General features: G+C 45.1%; 1 protein-coding gene across 5 annotated transcripts in view; it reads left to right on the forward strand.

Moving 5' to 3' along the window:
• The window catches only part of sdk2b (sidekick cell adhesion molecule 2b), a 276,603-nt gene that overhangs the window by 243,480 nt on the left and 21,077 nt on the right, over positions 1 to 12,046 (forward strand). For all 5 annotated transcript variants that reach the window (XM_084341902.1, XM_084341903.1, XM_084341900.1 and 2 more), the window contains exons 24-36: positions 861 to 1,011; positions 1,116 to 1,353; positions 2,765 to 2,880; positions 3,026 to 3,314; positions 4,325 to 4,519; positions 5,081 to 5,282; positions 5,736 to 5,839; positions 7,369 to 7,439; positions 7,994 to 8,126; positions 8,972 to 9,028; positions 9,557 to 9,658; positions 10,385 to 10,500; positions 10,918 to 11,104. In XM_084341902.1, the coding sequence (XP_084198028.1) occupies positions 861 to 1,011; positions 1,116 to 1,353; positions 2,765 to 2,880; positions 3,026 to 3,314; positions 4,325 to 4,519; positions 5,081 to 5,282; positions 5,736 to 5,839; positions 7,369 to 7,439; positions 7,994 to 8,126; positions 8,972 to 9,028; positions 9,557 to 9,658; positions 10,385 to 10,500; positions 10,918 to 11,104 (1,961 nt within the window). The remainder of the gene's footprint in view (positions 1 to 860; positions 1,012 to 1,115; positions 1,354 to 2,764; positions 2,881 to 3,025; positions 3,315 to 4,324; positions 4,520 to 5,080; positions 5,283 to 5,735; positions 5,840 to 7,368; positions 7,440 to 7,993; positions 8,127 to 8,971; positions 9,029 to 9,556; positions 9,659 to 10,384; positions 10,501 to 10,917; positions 11,105 to 12,046) is intronic.

Raw genomic sequence — 12,046 nt, forward strand, 5'->3', positions numbered from 1 at the left:
AGGGAAGTAGGAGACATCTTTGTGTCCAGCACAAAAATATACGATACGACAAGATACGATACGATACGATACAATATACGATACGAGATGATATACTTTATTATTCCCCTAAGGGACATTTTCTTGGACTCAGTGCAGCTGCATTTAGACAGTTTTCAAACCATTTTATGCCTTTTAATGGGGTAATTATACAGTTTTTTTCTCCAAAAACCATGTCAGACACTCATTAGAGAATTTTTTACAAAGCACAGTGCATTATCATAGTAACAGAATGGTTGTATTGAGGATGAACATGTAGGAGTTTTTCCAGTATGATCTAAAGCCAGATAACATAAAAATGTGCAGAATAAGATAAGGTATATGTGCATCCCAGCATCTCAGCTACTTTCAGCATCTCCCAGGAGCCGTATCTTATTCTCTACTCCTCTGATTCAGATCTAAGCTTGTTATGGATATTGTGATTTTGAAATTATTTTTCAAGCGTACGCATGATCTGTATCCTGGTGCAGTCTGCTTGTTTTCCATAATCACATTCAATATCAGAGATGAAAATTTCACAGAGCCAATCCCAGAAGACCTTACAGCAGATACAGTTCTCATCATCCCGGCATCAGCGCTGCCACTTTACATTTGAGTAGAGTTTGAGCTTCTGTTGGATCAAAATTTTGTTTCCGTTTTTTGCATATTCAGGCTGCAGCACAATGCTCTGATCTCAGTTCAAGTGCAATAAGCCTTATGTAAGAGGATGCAAGTGCTCCAGTAATGCTGGGAATTCACTGCCAGATTCTGAGCTCTGTTTAAAGAAAAACATCCTTTTTTTTGCAGACGTTGCATTTTTAATATTTTACTCCAAACACCAGATTCCGCATGCGTCAGGTGAACATAGTGGGCGTCAGTCCCCCCAGCCAGCCCTCCAGGAAGATCCAGACCCTGCCGGCTCCTCCTGACATCGCCCCCGCCAACGTCACCCTGCGCACGGCTAGCGAGACCAGCCTCTGGTTACGGTGGATGGTAAATAGGACTCTGCTTCTGAATTATCCATAACTTCCTCAACCTTAGGAGTCTGACTTTTTTTGACCCACTTTTTTCTGTACATCCCCTCTCTCAATGTTCAGCCTCTGCCTGAATGGGAATACAACGGGAATGCAGAGCAGGTGGGCTACAGGGTTCAGTACTCCCGCGCCGGCTCACAGGGCCGGGCTCTGATCCACATCATCGGCGACCGTCTGGAGAGAGAGTTTACCATCGAGGACCTGGAAGAGTGGACGGAGTACGAGGTCAGGGTCCAGGCTGTCAATGGTATCGGGACGGGTCCCTGGAGCCAGCCGGTCCGAGGCAGGACGAGGGAGTCTGGTGAGTGAGCGCCTTATCTGTCGTCCTGAGTAAAAAACATTAGTTTCTTTCATGTATTGAGCCTCGAGTAAAGAGCTTAATTGCTCAAAAGCACTTTTGCTTGTTGCTGCTAAGTGTGTTGTCAAGAAACAACAATGAAATGAGGATTCATTCTATCCGAGGTGTTTGTTTTACACCTGAAACAAGCCGACAGCAACACACACACTTCCGTTAACACATTTCCATCGACTTTCTCCAAAAAAAGAAACCAGTGATTACGTATCTATTGTCAGAGCTGCGACAATTAGTCACTTAATGGATTACTTGATTGAAGGAAGATTAATTAACAACTATTTTGATAATCACTTAATTATTTCACTCATTTTTCGAGCAGAAACGTGAGAATTTGCTGCTTTTCTTTGTCTTATGCGATGGTGAATGAGAAGTCTGTGGGTTTTGTTACTGTTGGATGGACCAGATAAGTCATTTGAAGACGTCTCTTTGGGCTCTTGGAAATTGTGATGACAGAGAACATGAAATGGCTCCGTACAGCTCGTCTGGCATAAACCAAGTCTCCGGAAGCCCCCGAGATCCCAAATTGATTTGAAAGGACATTATTTACAACCTCGCTGTGTGGTCGAGCTCATGCACCAGCTTCAGACACGATGCACACTGACGCTTTGAGCTTAGCTGCTGCAGTGAAAACTTCAGCTGTGTAAAAAAACGCACAGAAATATTTTGTGGATGTCTTAAATTTCACCCACATTTCCATCGGCACGGCGGTGAGTAGAAAATGACTTCCAATTTTCATTTTTGGGTGAACTTATCCTTTAATCCGCTAGTTGCAGCCCTACTATCGACTATTTCTCGCAACATCTGTGCAGAGTATCAACAGCATTAATCATATGAGAAGTAACACTTGCAGTTTACACTCTGCCATGTGTCAGATTTATGTGCGAGTCTTTTCAGCAGCCCCCCTTTTGAAGCAGAAACACTTCTTCTCCCTCCTCGCCTCTTCTTTCACCTCGCTGACCAGACGTTGGGCAGTCGGGAATGGAAGGAGTCTGAGGAAATTGAGAACACATGGACTCAAATGTGGAATTCCTGTTTTTTTTTTTTTTTTCCACTCACTCTTGCAGATTCTTTGGAATCAGCGCAATATGTCCAGGGATGACTGCCAAGGAAGAGAAAAGGCCTATTCTTGAGTCTTGTTTTTTTTTTTTTCTTTTTGTTCAGCAGGCCTGGAGGGTTTACCAGGATATCAGAGGCTGTGTGCAAACACAAGCACCAATAATACAACCGTAGCAGATGACATAAAAACGCTTCTACATTTCTACATCCGCACAGGGAGCATGACGAATACATTTTTCAGAATATATGGCAAACAATGCAGGCGTAATATTTCCTCCTCTCTGCTCTCTTTGTTTTCCAGTCCCCTCCTGTGGACCCACCAACGTGTCTGCCTTCGCCACCACCTCCAGCAGCATCCTGGTGCGCTGGTTTGAAGTTCCTGAGCCGGACAGGAACGGACTCATTCTGGGCTACAAGGTCAGTTTGTGCTTTACATTTATCCGCTATTTATTTACAGAGCCAATTCGTTTTTAGAGATCTAAGAATACAAAGCAGCGGGGTGACAATATTAAAGGCTTCACTTCTTTCCCCCTAACTTCTCTTTATCTCCTGGCCGGATCAGGTGGTGTACAAGGAGAAGGACTCTGACAGCGCAGTCCACTTCTGGACGGTGGAGGGGAACGCCACGCACAGTGTCCAGCTGACCGGTTTGGGGAAATACGTGCTCTTTGAGATCCAGGTTCTGGCCTTCACGAGGATCGGAGATGGGCGGCCCAGTTCTCCACCCATCCTGGAGAGGACTTTGGACGATGTGCCGGGACCTCCGGTGGGCATCCTGTTCCCCGAAGTGCGGACCACCTCAGTGCGGCTTATCTGGCAGTCGCCCTCGCAGCCTAACGGCATCATACTTGGTTAGTAACCAGCTGGTCAACTAGTAGATTGAACATTGATACAACATCAAAAAATTATCAACCGAATTTATAGAAGTTGATGAAGGTTGTCAGTTATCCAGGTCATGGTAGTGCTGTATCGTAGGTGACGGGACGTGTGTCAGTTTCTGAGATATCTACTGAAGATAGCATAGCATGCTCCAGTGCAGTCCAGACTGCTCGCCACACGGCTAACTGAGCTAATTTCATTATGGCAGCTACATTTAGCAGCAGTTAGTAGTTTCTCTGTCATATGCTGCCCCCTGTTGGTTTGGAGTATGAATTGGACATGTGACCAGTTCTTACATATTGCACCTTTAACAGTCTCAAATGGCACTTTAATACATGCAATATTCTTTCGTACAGTGCAAGATTAATTTGTGCTCAATATGGACTGTTTTCTGAGTGTTTTCTTGCTTTTCTACTAGTCATCAGACTATTTTTTACAGTATTTATCGGATTTTGCAAGGAAATCTAGAATGTAGTCTAGAAATGTCAATATTGTTTGCAGTAATATTAGTTATTAAACTGGAAACTACCAAATACTGCACTCTTAGGGTCCTTTATTTAGGTGTAATGTAGCATTAGACCCACTGGTGTAGCTGTTTGTTTTTCAGCTTGATGGACAGGACAGTATCAAATCTTGTTATACTGCAGCACTGCTGTGAAGGGTGTTTGATTCTCCTGTGAGATAATTTGTGGATTTCCTCGTGAGCGTGTGATTCAGTATGCATCTGTCGGATCATTTATTTTAAACTGTACATTATGACAGACGCACACAGTCGCAGGAGCAGATGCTAATGGAGTCGTTTCAGCGGAGACGAAGCAGCTTGTTGCACAGTTTGCTTTCTCCTCGTATTGTTAGGAAAAACAACGCAAACAACAAACGCTTTAAATACCTAGAACACATTTTTTTCCAGCCCGGATTTAATTAACCAGTCAGCTCCGTGTGACACCTCCATTCAGCTGTTTGTCACCGCCTTCTCTTCCAGCCTACCAGATCACATACCACCTCAACTCCACCAACAGCAACGCAGCCACGGTGGATGTCCTGAACCCGAGCGCTCGCCAGTACACGGTGACCAGCCTCAAGCCGGAGTCCGTCTACGTGTTCCGCATCACGGCGCAGACGAGGAAGGGCTGGGGGGAGGCCGCCGAGGCTCTGGTGGTCACCACGGAGAAGAGAGGTAACAGTGATGATTTTACAACTAACGCATTAGAGTGCTGGATACGTAGCAGATGAATAAACAACAATAATTCGAATATGTTTTTGCAAAGTGAAGCTGTGTGTTGAGTGGATCATTTGTAGTCCACAAGCAGGCAGGAAACACAGTGACAGTCATTTCCCCAGAGCAGACACAGGTGTGTGATCTCGGTAATGACACAACTGGTGGAGAGCCGCGCTGAGCTCCACTCTGCGCTCAGTTCATTTCCAGTGAACAGTCCAGTTAGCAGATGTGTTTTCTAAAGAAGCGTTTGTGCCCTGTGGGTGTTTATCGGAAGCGCTCTGATGCAGTTGTGAGAAACGAATAAGTCCATCTGCTTCCCCCCGAGGCATGTTGTGGATTGTTTACTCTGCAACTTTTATTTCTCAGCTACTTTTCATTCATCGGAGTTGCACAGTTTTCTTTTTTTTTCCTTGTCTGTGCAGCGTAGCTCATGCAAATGTGAGTGAGCTCTAACTTTTCAGAGCTCATCATCCAAATCCCTCTGTTACCTGATGTCCCTGTGCGTGTCCGTCCCTCCAGCTCGTCCCCAGCCCACCAGCCGCCCCATGGTTCCTCAGAAAGACGTCCAGGCCCGCCAGGTGCTGCTGTCGTGGGAGCCCGGCAGCGACGGCCTGTCGCCTGTGCGTTACTACACGGTGCAGCTCAGAGAGCTTCCTGAGAGCAACTGGACCGTCCACTCCGCCTCCGTCAACCACGAGGCCTCCTCCTACATAGTATCCAGGTAGTGCTTTCTAGCTTTTGGGGGTTTTTACAGCAGATTTTCTATTTGTTCTCTTTAGATTCAGAGGATGATACTAAATAAAACAACACTTTATCTTCTCACAGTCTCCACTTATATATTCCCACGGCTCCTGTATACTTGGCAAATAAACAATATCCTCATATGGATGTTTCCAGGGTATTACAGTCTGCTGTGGGACATAAACAACCGTATAAACGAGTCACAAACATTTTAGGGTATTAAAAGAGAAGTTCAGCCGACGCAGCAGACGGCATTAAGATCTCTGTCTGGTTGAAATGTGCGCCTTGTAGTTTGCTTGTAAAGAAACATGTAGCTCCAGCGGTGAGACTACATTTTCTCTTTTGATGTCCGTAACATAAAAAGGCTTAAGATCCAGCGGCGTAGTTTATCATCCAGGTTGATGTTGTTGCTTTCCTGCGCTTATCTCGTCAGGCTGAAGCCCTTCACGTCCTACCAGTTCAGAGTAAAAGCCACCAACGACATCGGGGACAGCGAGTACAGCGAGGAGAGCGAAGCCATCACGACCCTACAAGACGGTAAGAGATGTCATCATGAGAAGAAAACCTCCTCATTCACAGTTTAAAAAAGCAGCTTGATCTTAAAGCAGCAGTTTGACACATTGGGAAAATATGATTTTCTCACTTTTCATGTCTGATACTTCTCTCATTTCTGCACGGTAAACATGAGGTCACAGCGAGCAGCAGATCGGCTCATTATAGCAGAAAGATTAGAAAAGATGGAGGCACAGCGAGCGTGGTTCTGACCCACCAGCACCTCTAAAGCTCACGTATATATGTTTGTTTGGTCCATTCCAGTGCAGCAGCGATGTGCTGTGGTTATGTGCGGGACTCTTTCTCTGCGGAGGCAGTGACTTCTTGTCGTGTCTGCCGGTTGCCCGGCAATCTCACTGTGTTGACAAGACTTCAGGAAGTCACTGCCGCCAAGAAAAAGTCCTGCACATGACAAATAATAAGCATATTTCCTAAAATATTCAAACCGTTCACCCAAAATGAAATGCTTCAGTAATGTCCTGTATGTTTAAAGGGTCATTCAACCAAATTGTTCACAGTATGAAGCCTTTTGTGGTGCCAGAGAAGGCTGCACGCAATATGGTGGATTTCCTCTAGGGATGTCACTCAGTGGCTAAATTGCATTGTGGGTAATGTAGGTGGCAGGCTGTAAAAGGCAGCCGACTGCTCCAGCACTCATTATGAACATGTTTTGAAAAACGGATGATCAAAATCAAGACGGCAAAACCAGAGATACTGCCTATTTCATGCCACGTATTCATCTTCCTGTTCAAAACCATGGCACCTACATTACCCACAATGCAGCTTAGCTACTGAGTGACATCACTGGAGCCACAAAAGGCTTAATACTACTTTTTTCACATATCTCCCAAGACCTGTTGACCCACTTCAATGTGTAAAATTGCTGGAGTTAATCTTTAATTTGGGGATATCTTAAATAAACTGTATTTTAAGGTCTTTGTGATAAGTGTAAGTTAATAATAGGGCTCTTTTAAGTCGTTATAAGATGCTAATTCAATTACTTACAGTACATATACGTGTTAGTCCCAGTCTTTAGTTGCATCAAATTCATAATAAAGCATTTATGTGCAAACATATGGACATTAAATATGTTCTCTTTTTACTGTTTTCAATTGAGTGTATGTCATAAAGGGTTAGATATTAACATCACTCACCTCTGTACCGCCATGAAAAGACTGTGGTGTCTGCATGAATCAGCCCATTGTAGTGGAGCAGACACTGCTGGCACAGGCAGCAGGTGATGTCATGTGTGCACCATCTGCAGTAACCATGAGACAAGAGAGCGGCATAAAAATCCTTGGCAAGGTTCATCCAGCGGGTTGTTTAACCGACTAAAAAGGAATGTTCTGTCAGAACTGCTATTTTTGACTCATCTGTCAATGGTTCTGTTGTGTCGCAGCCGTTTGTGTGTTTATGCTCCATGAATGCCACTGCACACGCTCAGGATTTAGCGTCTTGAATTGTGCACATTTTCAGCTCAATTTAGCCCATTTTTCTCACTTTTATTGCCCCAGCGCCCGACGAAGCGCCCACAATTCTCTCCGTGACGCCGCACACAACAACATCGGTGCTGATCCGCTGGCAGGTGAGTGGAGGCACTTTGTTTTATGTTTCATTGTTTGCAAAAAAATCCATGAAAGTCTGAGAGAGTGGCCTCTAATGAGAGACCGTGACAGCACAAAGAGAAGGTCTGTACTTACCGACTGGATGCTGCGCACTTTTTACAAACACCCTCACCTGAATTAACAGGTCATAAAGAGGAGAAGCAGGAGGCTCCCAGCCACAGTTTTACTTTTATGGAGAACACTTGTAGAGTTTATAAGGACAGAGAGGTGCTTGTTTCCTCTGCCTGCATCTTCCCTCTGGCTTTGCTCTCTCACGGGGGATTTCTCTGTGTGACTCACCTGTGGATGAGCTTATTTTACTGTAAGTCTCTTCAGTGACGGTAAGTTAGAGACAAAACACAGGGTGAGGAAGTGGAATTACAGACACGAGAAACATACGAGTAAAAGGTGAAATTAGCAATATGACCTCATTAAAACTGGAAAACTGGGTCACACTCGGTACTTTAAGCTATTTTTGGACCTCAGTTCTGCAGAGACATCAGACCTGAGCTCCCCATGTTTTTTTCCCTTACAGCCCCCCTCTGAAGAGAAGATCAACGGGATCTTGTTGGGCTTTCGGATCCGGTACCGTGAGCTGCTGTACGACCGCCTCCGCAGCTACTCTGTCCACAACATCAACAGCGCGTCCACCTGGGCCGAGCTGAACGGTGAGCGATCAGTGCAGCCAGCATGTTGGTTCCTCACGCAAATACATTCTGCAGTATAGCATTTTAGTTTGTTAGTTAAAAGAAATAAACAGAAATGAGCATTAATTCTGCTCATCGGTTGGATTCTTCATTGATTCCCTGATTGATTTGCCTCACGTGGCAGCTGGATTTGCAAGATCATGTGATGCAAATCGCAAATCCATCTTTGCCAGGCTTTGAGCTATGTGCTAACACAGAGGTGCTGAACCAATTAGCATCCTTTGAGGAACTACTATCAGCTGGAGACGGCTGCCTTGCAGAGATTCTGGTCCTCCATTCCCATCTCCAGAAATTAATCAAGGACAGAAATTTAGCCCGTCAGAATTCATTCAGCGGCGGCGTATTGAAAAAAAAATATGCCATTTTCCTCCGCTGGCTTTACCTCAGTAATGCGACTCTGTCACACTTGATTAGTGCTCAGTCGGTCTGTGTCAGCAGCACTATTATTTCCATCAGAGGGAAAAACTTTCACACGGGCCTGTTCTGTTCCCGAGATCTGCCCGCTGGTCTTGACACTTCACAGCAAAACATTTCATCTTGTGATCAGTAGCCATCAGCTGCAAGCTATTATTAGGTTTACTCAGGAGCCGCTGTGTTTCTATTGCTCTGTGTAACTTAGCCTGTAATTTTGCTGTTGTCGAGTCATTGCAGGGCTCACTCAGGGCCATGATCACAGTGATTGTGTGGGGGGTTTTTTTATGACGGGAGTGTTGCCCTTCTGAACAAGGAAAATATTATACTTTGGACACTAATGCTATTGTCTCTCCGCTACCTCCCTCCTTTCTCCTCTTCTCTCCTCTTCTCAGCCCCCTACAGCATCCGGAATCTGAGTGATTCAACCATGAACCAGTATGAGTTGGACAGTAAGTTTTGTTGTGTCTCCGTCTCACACATAAACACACACATGCACATGTCTACTCAAAGATTCAAGCCCCAAACTAATTAGGTTTTTTTTTCCCTTTCTGTTGGATCTCACCATATGTCGCGAGTGCCCCGCTGCCTCGAATGGAGGTACAGAGTGTCGAGCAAATTGGCACAACATTTGGCTGCTTAGAGTCACATCACATCGGTACAAACACGTCTACTGAGGCCAAACAGAAGCACTCTGTGTACAAAAATTCTTGGACACCGATTACACGAGCTCGCACAGTCCAACACCGTCCAGTGCAGAGTCTATTTGGATAAACACCACAAACGCAGAGTGGCCACATATTTCTTCTGTGCCCTCGTTATTATGTGCAGCAGAAGTGTTCAGTTCCCAGGAGCACTGTTGGTGGGACACCAGTGCGACAGTGACCTTTGTGGATATGAAAATGGGGTGTTGGTACAATTCAGTTTGGTGTTAAAGATAACTCCTAACTTTATACATCTGTTGTTTCCTTCTGCCGCAGAGCTGAGTAAACACAAGCGCTACGAGATCCGTATGACTGTATACAACGCCGTGGGCGAAGGGCCGAACAGCCCGCCTCAGGAGGTGTTTGTGGGAGAAGCAGGTACGTACGCTGTCATTTAAATAGACACACACATACATACAACACACAACTTATCTCTGTTAGAAGCGTGCAGGTGTAAATTGTCTTTCTTAAATCTTTTCTGTTGAGGGTTTTTTGGCTCACAGCTAGAATGCTGTCTGTCTACTAGAACTGCAACTAATGATTATTTTCAGTATTGATAAATGGAACAGTAGGAAACTACTGAAGTCGATGGGAACAAAAAACATAAAATGGCAGCTCTGCCAGCCGAATCCATGTCTCTGTAATCCCAAATTGATATGAAAGGACATTATTTCCACCCTCGACCCCCACTTAAAACAGGGTCCGGGCTAACGCTTTTAGCCTCCCAGATTTGGCTTAAAAATCTGCAGATTATTTTCTCAATCGATTAATCATTTAGTTTATGAAATGTCAAAAAAAATCACAATCACAATTTTCCGAGAGCTCAGGTTGATGTCTTCAAATTGCTTCTTTTCTTCAACCGACAATCTTAAACACAAAGACGCAAATTTACTGATGAATGACAAAGAAAAGCAGCAGATCGTCACATTTGAGAAGCTTGAAAAATTACTCAAACAAATCATTGATTGAAGTTTTTATACCGACTCATCTACTAAACGGCTGCAGCTCTAATGTCAGTATTATGGTGACACCAGAAGCTCAAACCAACGCTTAAAAATGCATAAAAAAGTGGTTGTGTTTTAATGTGTGATGGCCTCCCAACAGTGCCGACAGCCCCGCCTCAGAGCGTGGCCATCCAGTCTGCAACAGCCACCCAGCTGGACGTGACGTGGGAGCCTCCTCCGGTGGACGCACAGAACGGAGACATCCAGGGCTACAAGGTCAGAGTCACGCTTCTCTAAAAACTCTCCAGCAAACACTTCTGAGTGCCACGACGAGACAGGAGCAACATGATTATGGGTCTCCTCCTTAACAAGACAACATCCTCTTCTGTTTTCATCTTCGTATAAGCATCTAAATGTTTTTGTTGTTTACAAGCGACTTCATCCATTCGCGGTTAATCACCATTAAAGGCACATTTTTACACTTTTAGCGAGCGCTGTTTTCCAGAGGGGCCTTTCAGTGAAAGGTTCTCTGCTGCTTAAGAAAACATTTACAGCGAATAAAATGAAAGTGCTCTTCCCTTAAGGGATTCTGAAATAGGACTGAGTTTTATCGAAGCAGAGGTAGCTGTATTCCCTCAACAGCGTCTGCAGAAGAACATTAATATCTATTTATGCCTCTCTTATTCCACGCAGGTTTACTTCTGGGAGTTCCAGCGAAAGAACGAGACGGAGCGGCTGCGGACTCTGTTCATGCCCGAAGGAGGGGTGAAGCTGAAGAACCTGACCGGTTACACCACCTACATGATCAGCGTGGCCCCCTTCAACGCGGCTGGGGACGGACCCCGCAGCCCGCCGACGAGGGGACGCACTCAGCAAGCAGGTACGCCTCACCGCCAGACGCCAATAAATATGCAAATTCTGTACCCTGCCGTGACTGAGTGCGACAGTCAGGACTGCTGCAATCAAGCGATATCGTAAAACAAATATTTCTGCACGTAATGAACACATGATGGAGAGGCGCCGAGGAAAGGAAGACAAGCCGAAGACAAATGAGTTAACAGGAAGACATGACTAAAGCAGATAGATGAGAAGCCCGTGCAGCCGTGTTTGTTCATTTGTCATATTTATGCGCCGGTGGTGGTGCCGGTGCTGATGTTAGTTTGGAGAAAGCCTCAGAGTTTTTCTCAAAGTGGATGAGTCACCCATGAGGAAAGAATTTGTTGCGAGGATGATGCTAATCGTTGCTGTCAGCATGCCAAACGATGTTAGCGGAACCACACACTGAGCATAAGTTCCTAATCAGCAAACCCGCTCCGAACTCATTTGCTGAATCTCCTGTTTTGTCTGAAAAGTGGATGGTATGGAAATGCTCTGAACGAGGCACGCTACGTCTGCACACCATGCCCCTGTCTTACTTTCTTTCTTTCTTAGTTTGTTTGTTTGTTTGCTTTTTTCTTCTCTCTGTCTCAATTCCCTTCTTTCCTTCTCAAACACTGTCTAAAAGAGGCCATTACATTCACATTTTCGGTGCATTTTTGACATTGTAACTTGGCCCAGTAAAAAGGGAAGACGAGCAAGATGTCCACAGCTTCTTGTCTTCCCTCGCGGGTCGCTGTCGTAAGAGGAGGAAGCAGATGACAAGCTGGAAAGAGGAGGAGGAGGAGGAGGAGGAGGAGCACTGTGGAGATAGTTATGCCATCTTTTAAGACAAAGGAGCTTTGTCTTTTGAGAGCGTCTCAACTCCTGCTCGACCTCTTGTCCTTGTTTTACAAGCTACATTTTGCCATAATTATTGTATATACACTTTTCTGTCGGTCTTTGG

This window comes from Pagrus pagrus (genome assembly GCF_965226575.1).
Source record: "Pagrus pagrus genome assembly, chromosome: 21".
In the NCBI taxonomy this organism is placed as follows: Eukaryota; Metazoa; Chordata; class Actinopteri; order Spariformes; family Sparidae; genus Pagrus; species Pagrus pagrus.